The 18,058-nt window shown below is 39.0% G+C and overlaps 2 protein-coding genes across 9 annotated transcripts in view; one reads left to right on the forward strand and one right to left on the reverse strand.

Annotated features, from left to right (window-relative positions):
• The window catches only part of pcnx1 (pecanex 1), a 296,740-nt gene that overhangs the window by 223,780 nt on the left and 54,902 nt on the right, over positions 1–18,058 (forward strand). For all 8 annotated transcript variants that reach the window (XM_041214599.1, XM_041214600.1, XM_041214597.1 and 5 more), the window contains 5 exons: positions 8,748–8,853; positions 9,769–9,861; positions 14,128–14,278; positions 15,831–15,972; positions 17,220–17,397. In XM_041214599.1, coding sequence (XP_041070533.1) covers positions 8,748–8,853; positions 9,769–9,861; positions 14,128–14,278; positions 15,831–15,972; positions 17,220–17,397 — 670 coding nt within the window. The remainder of the gene's footprint in view (positions 1–8,747; positions 8,854–9,768; positions 9,862–14,127; positions 14,279–15,830; positions 15,973–17,219; positions 17,398–18,058) is intronic.
• Positions 1–18,058, reverse strand: part of LOC121292522 (polypeptide N-acetylgalactosaminyltransferase 11-like) — a 108,557-nt gene that overhangs the window by 5,604 nt on the left and 84,895 nt on the right. The window lies entirely within an intron of this gene.

An 18,058-nucleotide genomic window follows, 5' to 3' on the forward strand; every position in this document is an offset into this window, starting at 1 on the left:
ATGTCGAGGTCTCTGTGGCTCTTAACATTTTTCAGTTTATGTTGTATTAGGAAAGTCACCGAGGCTCTGTAAACCAGGGGGAACACACACATCACATTTTCTATGGGTAGAATGACGAAGGATGAGAGCACTAGGCTTCGCTTGAGCCGCAGAGTTTTCTAGGGTCCAAGATATCATAGACTGCATCTGCATTGTCATGTGTGCTCTCATCACCAGTCCTCAATAGAACGGAATGCCACTCCTTGGATGTGCAGCTTGTTTTGGACCACAAGCAGTGCATTTTGCAGGTTAGTGCCCTATTCCCTGGCAGAAACTCATCTAACGGCGCTTCACCTGAATCAATCCTCCCATCTCAAATGCACAAACATCCCACGATCCTTATCATCAGCATCCTTACTACTGCCATTCAATTGCCTTCTTTCAGTCCAAAGTCTGAGGTTTTGTCCTCACTTGACTACAAATATGAATGCCAACACCAAATCCAGAAGCAAAAACTTTACTTAACTGCACAAGTGTATAATAGTTAACAGGAATAATTAAGAATCAACCTTATGCAACTCCTCATGCCTGTCTTGTGAGCTGGATTACCTATTCCACTGGGGATACACTTCGTAGGAGCAATGTCTACAGCGAGGTAAGTGGAAGACTGCTGAGCATTCATTGAGGACATTTCAGATGGCCATGCCCTAGCTCCTCCACATGTGCACAGTGATTTACGATGTGAAGACGTTTCTTCTAACTGATCAAACCTGCCATCCAAAGTATGGATGGTGCCATCTAAGCTATGGTCAGATCAAGTGATGCTGCATCTTCAAGAAGGCTGCCAAAATCCGCATGAAATGGCACAGGGGCAGTGATATTTTCAGCTCCTGAAATGTCAGAGAGGGCCAAGGGTTAATCTTTGATGTGATGGGAAAGCAGAGAGAAAGGTGAACGTTTCTGAAAGCAGCTGCAGTTTGTCAGTGTGTAGGCTGAGATAGAAGTGAGAAGAGAACATCTTAGTTTGGTGTGAAGATACTCTGCACAATGTTTCCTCTGTGTTTGTTGTGGTTGAGCTTCTAAGCCCTGGTATTCCAGGGGAGTCCTTTCAGCTACCCTTATTTGCTATATATATCTATATATATATATATATGAATGACCTGGAATTGAGGGTTCAATATTGAAATTTGATGATACTAAATTGAGAAATATGCAAATTGCTGGCTTGCTTTGATGGCTTGCTGTGAAAGCCCAGAGGAGGACATAGACAAATAATATTGGTGGATCAATAGGTGACTGATGCAGTTCAATATAGAGAATTATGAGGTGTGGAAGTAAGAAGAGGGAAATCAAGTACATCTTGAATCATAAGATTGAAATAGACTGGAGGAACAGTGGGGCCATGGTATGAGAAACATATCATTAAAGGTGGCAGTAGTTTGATTTTGTATCTTGGTATATAGAATACAGAAGCAAGAAAATAATATTGAACTTGTACAAGACCTTCGGCTGCAGTTGGTGCAATATGTACAATTTTGTGTGCACCTCAGTTTAAGAAGAATATAAAAGCAATGAACATGGTGAAGTTCGGATTGCTACGAGAGACAACAATTACAAAAGAGACTTGAGAAATAAACCTTTTTTCACTTGAGCTGAGATGGTTAAAGGGTTGGTCATCTGATATAAGTGGCTAAGATTATAAAGTTTATGATATAATAAATACTGATTGGTTGTTTCCATTGATCAGAGAGAGAGAGCAAGAGTATAAAGAGGAAAAAAAATTAAAATAATCAGATGAAAGATGTTTTCACCTTGAAGGTGGTTAGAATGTGGAATTCTGCCACAAACGATGATTGAAGCAAAATCTATCAATTACTTTTAAAAGGAATTAGTCAGTTGCTTCAAAAAGAGGGATTATAATGGATTTTGGAGAGCAAGCAGAGGAATGAGATTTATAAACTAGAGAAAAATATTGGCACATTCTTAATATCCAGTATTTTCAGCACCATAAATCTATATTTGTGTGCAACAGCACACAGGCCATATTCATGATAAACCAGGTGTACACCAGGCTCAAAGTGGTTTTGGGTGTCTGAAGCTGGCAATTTAACCAGAGGATCCAATCATGCATTCTGGCTGTCATGTGTATTGAGGTGAAAATTCTGAGACCACTTCTAGTGCTTTGAGTTACGAAGTGTTTATTTCTAGCTCTGTCCTAAGCTGTAGATTGGACCACCTGTGCATTTCATAAACTCACTTTTCAATGGCTTTCATAGTCCCACCCCAACATTTTTAAGCAGCCGAAATGCATGCTTTAAGCTCCTTATTCCTCAATTCAGCAAGTGCAGCTAGCTGTATTATATCGATCTGAGACTAGTTCCTAAAGTGTAACTGCAGCATAAGTTAGATCCTTATTGGGCAGTTTTTAAGAAGTGTCAGCATGTTGCCATTTGTATGATAATGTGGACAGGCCTCTGCAGTGAGAGTGTGGCGTTCGACTGGAACACGTGTGCAGATGCATTTAAGATGCACTGCTGTTTGTGCAGCCGAGGAAGTTTAGTGGGGTCACCTGCAGGTATGAAGTGGTATTGCAACAATACTAATAAGAACTTCTTCATTTATGCAGCACCTTTAACATAATGAAACATCCCAAGGCACTTCACAGGAGCATTATAAAACAGAATGACACCAAGCTACATAAGGAGATATTAGATCAGATGACAAAAACTTACTCCAAAGAGGTTAGTTTTTAAGGAGTTAGCTAAAGGAGGAAAGCAATGTAGAAAGGCAAAGAGGTGTAGGGAGGCTACTCCAGAGCTTGGGCCCTAGTCAACTGAAAGCACGGCCACCAACAGTGGAGCAGTTATAATTGGGAATGTACAAGAAGCTAGAATTTACGGAGTGCAGATATTTTGGAGGGTTATGGGCCTGGAGGACGTGAGAGATAGGGAGGGGCATGAGGAATTCAAAAACATGGATGAGAATTTTAAAATCTTGATGTTGCTTGACTGGGAGCTAATATAGGATAGTTATGGAGGTAGAATGTGGGAGACCAGCCAGGAGTGCATGGAAGTAGTTGAGTCTAGAGGTAGTGATGGCACAGCTGAAGGTTTCAGCAGCAGATGAGCTGAGACGGTGACAAAGCCATGTGATGTTACGGAGGTGGAAATAGTGATGATATGAATGAGGTCAGAAGCTCATCTCGGGATCAAATGTGACACCAAGGTTGCAAACAGCCTGCTTTAGTCTCATTCGCCAGATATAGTATAGTACCACTATTTCGCATTAATAAGCCTTGGAGGCAATGAAATTCTAGCTCCAGTTAGTTCTGTGATGGCAAATCATGGCTGCAGTAACTCACTTGCCTTATTCATAAGTAGATTATTTACTTGCATTCAAAATGTGACAGATTTGGCTTAGGAACTCTCACGATGCCTCATGATTGTTATGAATCACAATAGTGCAAGAGTCCATGGAGTGAGAAAAACTATCTGGCCTACTAAATTTAGTTCTTCAACAGATCATTTGCAATCCGCTCCATTCAGACACTGCATCCCAAATAAAATACTGAGAAAAAGAATGATCACATTCTGTCATCAATTGTGGGAAAGTTGCTAAATTTATCATCAGAGGCAGAGTGACTTGGAAACATATAAGCTGATCTAATTCAATTTGGATTTATGAAGGATTGGTCATTACTGACACGCCTAGTTGATTTGTTTGGAGAATGTCATTAGCACGGTGGTGTAAGAGTTATTCATACCTCCTACATTGGATGTTTAAAATAGGGTTTGTGAACGTGAATCTGACTTAATAGCAACATACAGATGTGCTATCTCTAACAGAGATTATCTTTATCTAACCACAATTACACAAATTAAATAAGAAACACAACTGGACCTATTCTGGAGTCTGAAACCAACAATCACTCAAAGCCTGTTGAATATTTAGATGTCGTCTTGCTGTTAGATTCAGACATCAGTCCTAACCAACTGCAAAGAAAAAGCTAGACATTGTTTAGCTCCTATGTTCTATATGACCATATTTCCTTCATGAGGCTGACAAGCAGGTCTCAATTACTAGTTCCTTCAGGCATGCCATTACCCCTTGTCTATGATAAGTTCAAAGTTTAATAGGGTTACTTCATCATGTGTGCCATTTGCTGCAGATTAATGATGTTTTATCTCAAGACTGTACCAGTTAATTCTGTTGATTCTATAGCAACTCGAGTATTGTCCTTGGTTACAAGTTGCTTTTGTCTGGTAGTTTATGTATGTTAATGTCCCTGTTCTCAATTGCAATTTATTGTGGTTTAGCCATTATTAAAGTTGTTTTGATACATTATATTATTCAGATTGCCAGCATCCACAATATTTTGCTTTTGTATTAAATTTCTTATTTTTAAGCATGTTTATAACAGATTCTTCCTTCAGTGGATAAGGGGGTGTCTACACAGGTTGTCTACATAGACTTCCAGAAGGCATTTGTTGAGATTTTTGATGAGGAATTATTAGCAGAAATGAGATTGCATGGAATTTGAGATAATCTTGCGATGTGGGTTGAGAATTGGCTGGGAGGCAGGAGATAGAGAAGATGGATAACGTGGTTGTTCCCTGTCTGGCGAGAGGTGATAATGTGGCGTTAATTGGGGATCTGGACTGGAGCCTCAGCATTTCCACCAATTTTAAATGACTTTGATGAAGTAATTGAGTTGTATGCCAGATTTACAAATGACACTAAATTAGTTGTGTAGATGGCAGCAAAAAGTTGCAATGGTTTGTAAACTGAATGGGAAAAGCTGTGGCAGGTGCTGTGAAGTGTTGGCCACTGAGAGGTTTTAATCTGAAAACAAAATATTTTCTAAATAGTGAGAGATTAGAAACTGGAGGAGCAAAGGGATTTATGTGTTCCTGTACACAAATCATTAAAAGCAATTACAGGTACAAAAAGTGATCAAAAGGCTGAATGGAATTTCAGCCTTTGTATGAGATGGGGCTAGAATTCGGAAGAGATGCTTTAGTAGTATCGAGCCTTGATCAGACAACATCTAGAGCACTACATTCAGTTTTGGGCGCCATACCTCACGGAATGGTGCACAGATTCACTAGGTTGATACAAGGATTAAAGAGTTAAATTATTGCATAAACTTTGATTTTGTTTTCTTTGAGTTGACAGGATTGAGGTATGATCCTATTGAAATGTTTAAAGTGATAAAGTATTTCTCTGGTGGATAAATTCAGAACAAGGGAGAATAATAAGATTAAAGCTAGGCCATTTAGGTACGAAATGAGGAAGGCCTTTTCACTTGAAGGGTGATGGAAACCTGGAACTTGCCCCAAATGGCTGTGCATGATGGATCAACTGAAGTCTTCTAGTTTTATGTTGGGTAAAGGAATCAAGGGATTTGGATCGGGCATGGTCTAGTTGGATTGAGGAACAGGCTTGAGGAGCTGAGTAGCCTACGTAGAACCATAGAAAAGTTACAGCACAGAAGGAGGCCATTCAGCCCATCTTGTCCATGCCAGCCCGACACCCAGGTGCCCTTTCTAATCCCACCTTCCTGCACCCCGCCCATAGCCCTGCTGCTTACAGCACTTTAGGTGCAGATCCAGATACTTTTTAAAAGAGTTTAAAGTTTCTGCCTCTACCACCAACTTGGGCAGCGAATTCCAGACACCCACTACACTCTGCGTAAAAAAAGTTCTTCCATATTTCCCCCCTACACCTTCTGCCACTTATCTTGAATCTATGTCCCCTGGTTCTCGAATCCTCCATCAAGGGAAACAATTTTATCCTGTCCACTCTATCTATTCCCCTCATAATTTTGTACACCTCAATCAAGTCACCTCTCAGCCTTCTTTGTTCTAAGGAAGATAACCCCAGCCTATCCAATCTCTCCTCGTAGCTACACTTTTCTAACCCTGGCAACATTCTTGTAAACCTCCTCTGCACTCTCTCCAGAGCTATTACATCCTTCCTGTAATGTGGTGACCAGAACTGCACACAGTACTCCAGTTGTGACCTCACCAGTGTTTTATACAATTCCAACATTATATCCTTACTTTTATATTCTATACCTCTGCCAATGAAGTCTGATACTTCTGTGCGTCTAATGTTTCACCCACCTATTGTCTGCAACTGCCGCCCACCTAAAGGTGAAACAAGCAAACAAAACTCCAGAAGGAAGAACAGAAAATGTTGGAAATACTCAGCAGCTTTGGCAACATCTGTGGAGAGAGAAACAGAGTTAATGATTCAGGCCAAAGATTTCTCATCAGAACTCGAGTTCTGTCTCCAAATGCTGCCAGATCTGTTTGAAATTACTTGTGGTATGCTGCATTACATAAAAAACCAAAGTGAAACAGCTTAATAATTACTGTTTGTAGTATTAGCATTTAAATATTTAATCACATTTCAGTGACATTCTTCACCAGTGTTTTAATGGAGGCATTAATTTGTTGAGACTCAGCAGAACTCAGGTGAAGTGTTGAACGGAGAAATGCTGCACACATCTGTTAATTGTTTGTACACTGCGTCACACGCAATCAGTTTTGGATTGATGTAAACAAGTAAAAAGACTGCTGAATACAATTTCCGTTCACTAATTTTAGTGGGAAAACAGATGACTATAATGTAGGAATAAAACAGAAAATGCTGGAACCACTCAGCAGTGGAGAGAGAATCAGAGTTAGTGTTTCAAGTCGTTTAACTTGCATCAGAACTGGAAGATGTCCGAAACCCTGGCATTGGACAGGCAACACAGCCTTCTGAGCTCACGCTCTCATCTATAGAAAACTTAGTCTATCCCTCTGACTATACTGTCTCCTACTACCACCATATTCCTATTAACTCCCCCAGATCTAATGGCTTCTTGTACCATGGTCAGTTCACTCATCCACCTTGCAGCCCCCGCTTTCGTCCATACAAGCTGCAAGAACCTCAAAGCTGTTGGGCAGTTGCAAAGGCTGAGGCTTCTACCTTTTTGACCCCATTCCTGATTCACTGACAGTCACACCTTCCTGTGCCTGAACATGGCCAAAATCAAACAACCCTATTCCAGGAAGTGTGACCACCTCCTGGAATAAAGTGCCCAGGTAACCTTCCCCCTCCCAGATGCGTTGCAGTGTCTGCTGCTTGGCCTCCAGCTCAATGACTGTAAGCCAGAGCTCCTCAAGCCACAAACACTTACTGCAGATGTGTTTGCCTTGGAGTCACACTGGCGCCCACGAGTACCCACATTCTGCAGCTGGAACACATCACCTGCCCTGCAGGTCATTTAAATAATTAATTATTTTACTGATTAAATTTAATTGAAGTCTCTGGTCCTGCCTGTGCCCTATATTCTTATTATTTAAATAAATATTCTACTTGCCCAACTGAAATTACCTAGTCCAGATAAAATAAATAAGAAATACTCACCAGCCAATCAACTACCTGCTTCCCTGTGATGTCTTTTCTTTCCAAAAGCAGGTTCTGACTGGCTCCTGGTTACAGGCTGCATTCCATGAACAAATTAAAATAACATCATAGTTCCAAGCTCAGAAGAATGAAGGTGACCATAATCAAGTGCACACCCTTCACATGGGGGTTGATGAATATATTTAACAAGGAGAGAGATAATTTTTGCTAATTCAATTGGGATAGTGGAAGTAATTGAGGAGCATGAGTCAAGACTATTTTATGGTAATTCTTACTGCGATTTGACATGATGGACAGCATGTTCTTAACTTGATGAGAAACACTTCAATATATTCTAAAGCTTAACTGCTTTTAGCGCAAAGAACTCTTTTTGGCGAGAATGTGTACTACCAGTTGGAAATTGTGTTGACAGTGAATCTTCCTCAACAGAAAATCTGATACACATATAACAATATCTTCAGTATTTGGCACAGAGACGCAAAGCTGCATTATATTTAAAATGGTAGAAACATTGACATTATGTATACCTAATAAAAATTCTAATTTTGTTGAAATTTCTTTAAAAAAAAAGGCAATTGTATGCCTGGGAAGCTGCAGTCATGCTACAATTGACCACCTTGTTCACCTTGACCAGAGGAGAAAATTGTCCAGAGTTCTGATTACAAATAGTTACTGTCCATTGACGCTTGCTAGAAAATTTGGATGTGGACATCAGGTCCACATTAGTTTCTCCCCTGACTTTAGCAGGAAGGTTGGTCGATTGAACAAGGTACTTTCGGGGGCCCAACAACCATGGAACTGTATCCCAAGAAGAAGCATGCAACAAGGGGACGGGAAAATGCAACTAAAATGAACATACTTATGACACTTGTTGCAAAATAGTTAATAAAGAATCTTAATTGTGTTGTCATCCAGGTAAATCAGGTTATAACTTAACTCTTGGTAACAAGCTCTGATTATCCAAATGCTCCTTGATTATTGCAGTATTCTTTCAGAAAGTGATTGCTTTTTAATTTTCTGTTCAAATTTATTTTTAATTTACTGAAGTTCCCACATTACTAAAAGTTTTTATGGTTATGACATTTTATTGATATGACAAAAAAGAATGAACATAGCTATGAGAACAAAAATATAATTTAGAGTTAGGCAAAGTTTCTCCTGTTTTACCTTAAATGCATCTCCACACAGGAAATGTTTAAATAATTCACAGAGGAAAAAGAATGGGTTATGAGTCATGTAGAGTGAACAGCGATGATCTCCTAGTTAGTGTTAATATCCAGTTAATATCCACTTTGAGTGTAAAGGTTGTTGAGTAAGTAAGCACTGTTGTGTTTGTTTTGAAATTATAGGTCTTTGGTGCGATCAAAAATTTTTCCAAATACTGATGATAAGAACCCTGAAGACCCTCTAGCAGAGGTAAAAGACCCCTTACCAGAAAAACTGAAACAGTCTGTTGTAAGTAATATTTATCTTTTATTAATTACACTTGGATTTATATGCAATTTAATAGCTTAGAAATGGTTCTCAGCTATACGGCTTTTTGTATATGTTCTTGGGATATGTGTGACACAGACAAGGGCTTGACCATGTTGTGGTGACAGATCCCTTCCATTAGAACCTTAGTGAAACAGTTGAGTTTTTACAACAGCATATTCTTGGGCTAACCCGTAAATTGCTAGATACATTTAAATTTAATGTCACAGATTGCCACAATGGAGTTTGAACTCTCAACCTCTGGGATGCTGGTCCGATAATTTAACTACTAAGCTCATACCCCTGTTTACATTGTTGTATTTTCAAGCCTACCCATGTCACCAGTCAGCTTTCATGCTTTGTTCCTTCTGCTTTTCCCCAACCTACACCCCCCACACCCAGCCCTGGCAACTTTCCTCTCTGTTCTCTTGAAGGCACTAACTCATGATAGGATGCAATTCCATAAGCACTCGTTTCCTTCAGTCATTTTCCCCATGTGTCCTCTTTAAGTTAACATGTTGCTGTTTTGTCTGACCGTTTTCTGACAAGTGGGGAACATCACATCTGAGTTTGAACCTGTCCTCAGTCAAAGTGTACGTGCATTTCCTTCCAGGAGGTGTCACTGCATAGGTTTTGGGAACCTTGGCTTTTTCTCAATAAAAACTTCTTCGTCTAGATAACCAAAATTTTCCTGACCTTTGTGACTTGTCTGAACATTTGAGCACTGTTATTATCAAAGGAATAATTGGCCAAAGTAGGGACTTAACGGGGCTTCATAATGAAAAGGCTTGTTTAAGGAAAGAAATAACAGAAATTAATCATCAAGTGTAATTGCTAAAATGATTTAATGCAAACATTTCAGAAAATAACTACTGATTTTTTAAAATTCTTCTCTAGAATGAACGTTTACAGTCCGATCTGATAGTTTGCACAGTAATCGCCATCTTATACTTCGCCATCCACGTCAGCACAGTCTTCATTGCCCTGCAGGTAAAGAGCTTGAATTTTACTTCTACAGAATAGCATGCACGAAACCAAGATTCAGAGAAGCAATGATTAATGGACCTATGACTTGTAGCCATTACATACTAGTAGGTTGGGTGTTTTAGGGAAGGTTTTAGAGCTGTTTTAGGGAAATATTGGGTGAATAAAAAAACCCATTTGTGCAGAGAAAAATTTTGTGGAATGCTCAACAGTCTGCTCTTGAAAGCCAAAACTGCTCTACAACCCTCAGTGTGTAAGCTCTGCTTGAGAGACATAGATTTATTATGGTTATGCGCTAGCTAGTTGCTTGATCCAAATATTGAACTCTGCTGTATTGATCATGTAGAATGATGACCAGAGCTATAAAGAGATGTAATTCCTACAAACTTTATAAGTGAAGTATGTTTCTTAATCATACACGCAGTATTTTCCTTAAAATTTACTTGTCAGGAGCAGAATTTTGCCACGTTTTATTCCTTAAAGTAAGACAATGCTTCATTCGTTGAGGGAGAAACTATAATGTAATGTTACGGAGCTTCTCATTTGGGAATGAGACAGCTTACCTGGAATTTGAATTCAAGTATGTGAATAATACTGCATTTAGGTTGCAGACTCAACTATGCAGTAAGCTTAATTCCAGCTACGTTCGTTATCTGTCTACCTTTATAAGCATCACTTATCCAGTACCACTTTCAGAGTGTATAATTTTGGGTGTCCTCCTCACTTTTATTATTTTCTCCAATTGTGGTCCAATGAAAGCCCTCTTCCTTTCAATGCTGTACTATCTAGAATTAGTGGCTAACTAATTTTTTGATCATAGCTAAGATATAACCATGCATCTGGCTCTAATATCAACATGAATTACATCATGACCCTGTGTGGCCCCTTTATTCTGCCTTGGTGCTTGGCCTAAATAGCCAAGTGGTTATGGTACTGGGCTCGTAACCCTAAGATCAAGAGTTCAGATCTCACAATGGCAAACTATGAAACAATGTAACTTCATCTGAATAGGAACAGATGGAAACGTGTTTGTACTCGAAAGAGTTACTCTGCCTTGGTAGACCACAAGTAAGTGTCCTCAGCACTCCAATTGGAAAATCAATGAAGTGGGGAATGAATCTGAATTCCTCCATGACTCCAAGGTCTTTTTTAATGGGATTAATGGTGTCCCACAGAGATCTGTGTTGGGGCCTCAGTTATTCACCACGTTTATCAATTAATTAGATGATGGGAGCACAAAGCCACATCTCCCAAGTTGCTGCCAAAGATAGGTGCCATTGTAAGCAGTGTAGATGGAAGCATAACATTACAAATATATGTTAATAGATTAAACAAATGGATAAAACTGGCAAATGGACTTCAATGAAGCAAGTTTGAGGTCATCCCATTTGGACCTGAAAAGGATAGGACAGGATACTTTCTAAATGGTGAAAGGCTACAAACAGTGGAGGTCCATAGAGACTAGGAGGTCCAGATAATTGAAATTCCATGAACAGGCACAGAAAGTAATCAAAAAGGCCAATGGAATACTAGCATTATGTCTGGCGGATTAGAATACAAGAGGTTAGATGTCATTCTACAGCTATATAAAGCCCTGGTTAGACCACACCTGGGTGTGTTCAGCTCTAGGCACCATACTTTAGGAAGGATACATTGGCCTTAGAGAGAGTGCAGCGTGTGCTTGACAGAATGATACTTGTACTCCAAGAGCTAATTTACCAGGAGAGATTGCACAAGTCCGGGTTGTGTTCTCTGGAATTTTGAAGGTGAATGGGGTGATTTGATCAAGGCTTTCAAGTTATTGAGGAAAACTGATGGGGTAGACCGAGAGAAATTCATTTTACTGATTTGAGGAGTCCAATTCTAAGGGACATAGTCTGAAAATTAGAGCCAGATTCTTCAGGATTGAAGTTGGGGAAACACTTCTACATTCAAAGGGTGATAGAAGCTTGGAACTTGCTTCTGCAAATGACAATTGATATTAGGTAAATTATTCATTTTAAATCTAAAATTGATATATTTTTGTTAACCAACCAGAGGTATTAAAGAATATGGGGCAAAACAGGTTAATGGAGTTACATCACAGATCAGCCATAATCTCATTGACTGGTGGAACAGGTTTGAGGGGGCCAAATGCCATTTTCTGGTTCCTATGTGGCTTAAAATCTACTGTTTAAAGTTAAGTGACAAAAAAATGGCCTCTAGTTTCTTAATCTAACCCAGGATGGTTAGATTTTAAAATTAGATCTTAAAATTGTCCAAGGCCAACTTGACTTTTCTTGAAGAGTGATAGTGTGCTGTGCAATATTGGTGTAGGGATCCTTTTGAGAGCAAACCAGAATAACGTTGGCACAAATTACAGCTTTATAATTAGCTGTTAGGTTATGAAATATCAGAAAACAAAATTAAATTTAGAATTTTTTTTACATTTAAATGTCATTGCTGGTCAAGCTGCAGCCTGTGAGCTGTGCAAATCAGGGGATTAAGAAATACATCATGAGTTTCCAAATCTCTGGAACTTGCTGATTGATTTATGCTGCTCCATCATTTGCTTTGCACAACCAGCATCTCACCCTTCACCACTTTAAAAAACCTTGCGCACTAATTGCTCATTAAACCCATCACAAAAGGTCAAGTCTGGTAATTAACAGAATAAGCACTTTTCAACAACATGATAATTGTTAATGCAATGTTAATCAACCTCTGGTTGTTAGAATAATAGAAATTTATGCCAGAGAAGGAGACCATTTGGCCAGCTGAAAAAGGGATATCCAGCCTGGTCCTACCTTCTAATTATAGCTTTAATTGTTCTTGGAGATTTTTAAAAATGTTAGCTTTTATGTTTTAAATTACTTTCCCTGACTGCCATTTTTCAATCTCTGAGCCTTTCTTTCACTCTTTTAATTTATCTTTCTAGACTAGATTTGACTCTGGTTCACCAGCTCTGACTTGCCCTCCTCATTCATTCCTTTGCTTCTGTCTCAATCCTTAAACCATATTAAATAAGGAAGGACATTGTTGCTCCCATCATTCACTGAGGACCCAGGTGCCTGTTGGCCTTACCATATCTTTATCAGTTCTCACTTGCAACAGATAATGGCACAAAGGAAATTTAAGCTAAAGAATAAAGGAAGAAGCAACTGACTGGGCACACTGAGACACACTCCAGTTTCAACAAGTTCTAGCCCACTGTCATTGCTGTTATGTACTGGTTGTCCTGTACCATCATTAATCACTTTTTGAAATATGTTTTTTACATTCCACCCGTAATCTCTGTATGCGGGATCGTGCAACTGAGAAAACCAATCTGCAATACCTCTCATCTCTTTCAGCAATTTTTTGGTGGGAGTGAATATCTATGGCATTTTAAGTTAGTGCCATAGTTTCCTTCAATTATGATGATTCTAGCAGAAACAGTTTGAAGAGTTATGCACATACAATTGGCCACCCAATTGTGAAATGTACATAAATCTTCTACACAGAAAAAAGCCTTGTGAAGTATTTGTAAGCAGGATGCAATCATTGATGTGAACAGTTATTGTTGAAACTTTAATCACTATTAAATGTTCTTAGTTATGATTGTAAAATTAGGAACTACCTGCTGCAAATTCCTCTCCATTGGAAGATGAATTATCTGCCATTCCCCATTGGTTAGTGGAAATTGGTGGATAATCAGAGTTCCTTTAGAATTAAGACTGCATTAGTTAGTTGCTCAGGGGAGAGTAAGAAATGTTTTATTTATTGTCATCTTAAGAGAACAGGATTACCAAGAGAGTCATAGTTTAGTTTATGCAGTGAAGAGCAATCAACATAGTAAGAACTTGCATCCACCATGAGCTGCTCTCTTGTTGCGTAAGACCCCTGTAAGACATCTACTAGTGTGGACACAGTTTGTGTGGCTCAGATACTTTGGGGGGGAAAAAGTGGAAAATTTGCTGGATATTAATATTCTACATTGTTACTCAACACTTGTGAAGCGTATTGTGTTAATCTTCATTTTTGATCTCAAAATGTGCAAAGGTTTGAATTTTAACCCCTTTCCCTGCCCCCAAAATAAAGGGGGTGGCTAACACAAAGATTACAGTAATGCCGTTGAGAAGGATACAAAATCTCATAGACCCCTTTGTCTTTAATTTTCAGAAATGTATTTAAATTTGCATTTATGTTGTTACACTATCTCAAAAATGGCTTGCACGGCAAATTGCCATTAAGTGCTGCAGACTCAGTAAACTGAAGTAAATGTATTGACTGTGTATTTCTCTTGTCTCTCAGCCCGTCCTCAGTTATGTGCTGTATACCCTAGTAGGTGCAGTGGGATTTCTAACACACTACCTGCTGCCTCAGCTGAGAAAACAGCTCCCTTGGCACTGCTTTTCTCATCCACTGCTGAAAACCAAGGAATACTATCAGTTTGAAGTGAGAAGTAGGTACTCCTGTAATAGCTATAGAAATAATAACTATAATGAGTTGTGACTGTCCATAAAGTTGGAATGAATGGTTCACTGATTTAATTTTGCACTGTAATATCTCAAAGTATTACAATTCAAAGTAGTCTGGCAATAAAGTCAGCACAGCATTTACCAATGTAACGCTGTGATATTCTGATGAGATTCTCAACTTTTCAAGCAAGAAGCAAGTTCAAAATGAAAACTGGTGCAAAAGTTCATAATAAAGAGTTCACTGAGGCAACTGTCAAAATGATCATAAAAATAATTTTGTGGAGTTAAGGATAAAACAAAACAACGGAGGTGGTTTAATCAAGCCCAGTTGAGGTTACATTCCAACTTCCTCTTCCAATTTTATTGGCATGTGCTCTAAAGCATGTAATTGGATCAAATTTTAAAACTGAATTGGAGGAAAGACACATTTCCATAGTTAATAATATGCAATTATTGCAAATGACTTGCAAGTTTCACTTTATATTAGAGGAAATAACCTTCACATTTTTGGCAAATTTCAGGTGATTGGGTAATTATAGTATTTAGAATACTAAGAGTAAGTTATATATTTGTAAATTTCAGTGATATTTCGCCACCAATATGAAATAATTTTTTGTTAAAAGCATCTGCAGAGGGATCACTTTTTTTTATTCAGTCATGGGATGTGGGCATCGCTGGCTAGCATTTATTGCCCATCCCTAATTGCCCTTGTTCAGAGGGCATTTTTAAGAGTCAACTACATTGCTGTGGGTCTGGTCTCATGTAGGCCAGACCAGGTGAGTGGGATTTGAACCCGGGTCTCCAGAACCTGAGCCTCTGGAATACTAGTCCAGTGACAATGCCACTACTCCATGTTCTCCCCATGACCCTGGTTATGTGTTACCTACAATAAGTGCTTGTCGTGGAAGAATGAGTCCAAGCTAGTCTTTTACTTCAAGCTAGTTTATTCTCAAGACAGCTCTCCAGTGTAACAGCCCTTTCCACACTGGAATGTCACAGCTGTACCCATTTATAGGTGAACTAATGTCCACTGTTTTAACAATTAGTTGTCTTAATGTAATTGCTATACAATGTAATTGCCAGCTTGGCCTAAATAGCCAAGTGGTTATGGTACTGGGTTTGTAACCCCAAAAGCAAGAGTTCAAATCTCACAATGGCTAACTATGAAACAATGTAACTTCATCTGAAACAGATGGAAATGGGCTTATACTCGAAAGAGTATCAAGAGTTCAAATCTCACAATGGCAAACTATGCAACAATGTAACTTCATCTGAAACAGATGGAAACGGGTTTGTACTCGAAAGAGTTACTGGGTTTGTAACCCCAAGAGCAAGAGTTCAAATCTCTCAATGGCAAACTATGAAACACTATAACTTTATCTGAAACAGATGAAAATGGGTTTGTACCCGAAAGAGTTACAATGTAATTGCCAGTCAACAAGAAGATTGTTATTGAATATTGACATTATGCACTAATGTTGAATTGTTTGGCTTTGTGTCCTTCAGAAAGCCACCTTAACTGTTTTCTTCTCACAGATGCTGCTCATGTCATGTGGTTTGAAAAGATTTACGTTTGGCTTCTCTTTGTGGAAAAGAACGTTATTTACCCATTGATTGTTCTCAATGAACTGAGCAGCAGTGCTAAGACAATAGCTAGCCCAAAGAAACTGGACGCAGAGTAAGGTGTTTCTCTTTATTATTCTCTCCCTCACCTAAGAATTTTTTTCCTTTTATACCTTTTCTTGTGCTGTATATAATTCCTGGCAGCGGCATCAGGTCAATTCATATTTCTTAGCAACTTCCCAGACCTAACTGCTCAAGAGAGTACCGAATAGCTTAGAGTGATCTCCCATGAATCTGAAGTACCGTTTTATTTTAGATCCATTTCCACAAATTAGGAAGTGCTTTACCTCTACTTGTTTGTTTCTTCTGAGTTATCTGTGGAGATTTGGTAACTATATGTGAACCACCGAGGAGCTATAAATATATATCCATAGTGTTTTTGTATTGTACAAGAAATCATTCCCCTTGGTGCTGCTCATGATATCATTCTTTTCAAATGCAATGCTGTTGACATATCTGACTAGATATACTTATAAATAATTTTTGAGGCTAGTACAGAGATGTAGGGTTTGATTAGGCCCAGACTTTCAACTTAGAATGTTTGCTGTCATTTTTTTCACGGGATGTGGACGTTGTTGGCAAGGCCAGCATTTGTTGCCCATCCTAATTACCCTTGAAATGAGTGGCTTGTTAAACCATTTCAGACGGCCGTTAAGACTCACCAACATTGCTTTAGGTATGGAGTCATATGTCGGCCAGGCTGGGTAAGGATGGCAGATTTTCTTCCCTCAAGAACATTAGTAAATCAGATAGGTTTTTACAACAATCAGTGACGGTTGCCATGGTCACCATTACTGAGACTAGCTTTATATTCCAGATTTATTAATTGAATTCAAATTCCAGCAGCTGTCGTGGTGGGATTTGAATCTATGCCCCCAGGGAATTAGCCTGGGCCTCTGGATTACTGGGCCAGTGACGTTACTCCACAGTGTCCTCTAAAATTATTTGAATTTTAATTTTTTGTGTGAAACCGTAATGGACCCCCTCTGGGTTCTTTGTGGAATGAGATTCTTTGATCTGATTAATGGCAATAATACCATATAGGTGGCACAGAACAGTTAGATAGTTGCACTTATGCATTCATAGAGATGGAAAAATACTTTGATTTGCTTATTTATTACTGAATAAATTAATTTAATAGAAAATGGCATTTTTGTTTGGAATGCAACTTTCGCAGCATTTATTGCAATTCTTTTTGATAACCCTAAAGATTCAATCATCGTATTTTTGTTTGACCTGTTGGTTACAATTGATTGCTTTAAGTATGGTACTCTCAAGAACCAATTCTGTGCTCTCCTCTAGGTTTGGCGCACTAATGATCACAATTGCCGGGATGAAATTGCTTCGATCTTCTTACAGTAGCCCCACATACCAATATGTAACTTTTGTTTTCACTGTGCTCTTCTTCACCTTCGACTACAAAGCTTTTTCAGAGACCCTGCTTTTGGACCTCTTCTTTATGTCCATACTGTTCAGTAAGGTATGTTATAAGAACAAAAACACAACTGGTTGCCAATCTTTCTACTATTGACTGAGAGCTAAGCAGTCAGAAGGGTTTTACACAGTTCAGTGATTTTTCATATATTACCTGTATCGTGGATTGTAGGTAACAATTAATTTCAGGGAAGATCTACCTTGCCTGTTGTATGTTAACTAATACTTCCATATGACAGGAAAAATTTACAACGGGATGTCTAATTTGGATATCCATACAGTGGCCTCCTGTGATGCTGTGTGGAGTGATGGGGTGGCTCCTGCGAAATCTCTGAGGGCAGCCAAATTTGAGGAGGATACTCCATAAGCCTTCAAGGTTGACAGAGTCAAAGCTTTTTGTGAGGTTGAAAATGGCCATGTATAGTGATTGGTGCTGTTCCTTGCACTTTTCTTGAATTTGCCATTCAGCGAAGATCATGGCTGTGGTGCCTCTTGATTGGTTAAAACCGCACTGCAACTGTGGAAAGTGGTCCTCAGTCACTGGGAGGAAGCAGTTCGGGGGGATCTTTGCAATGTTCATCCCTGCAGCAGACAGTGGGGAGACTCTTTCGTTACCGCATTTGGACTTGTCTCCCTTCTTGAATATAGTCACGATCGCAGTGTCTCTGAAATCCCCTGGCATATGTTCTTCCCAAATGAGGGATATG

Source organism: Carcharodon carcharias, chromosome 20, assembly GCF_017639515.1.
Source record: "Carcharodon carcharias isolate sCarCar2 chromosome 20, sCarCar2.pri, whole genome shotgun sequence".
Taxonomy (NCBI): Eukaryota; Metazoa; Chordata; class Chondrichthyes; order Lamniformes; family Lamnidae; genus Carcharodon; species Carcharodon carcharias.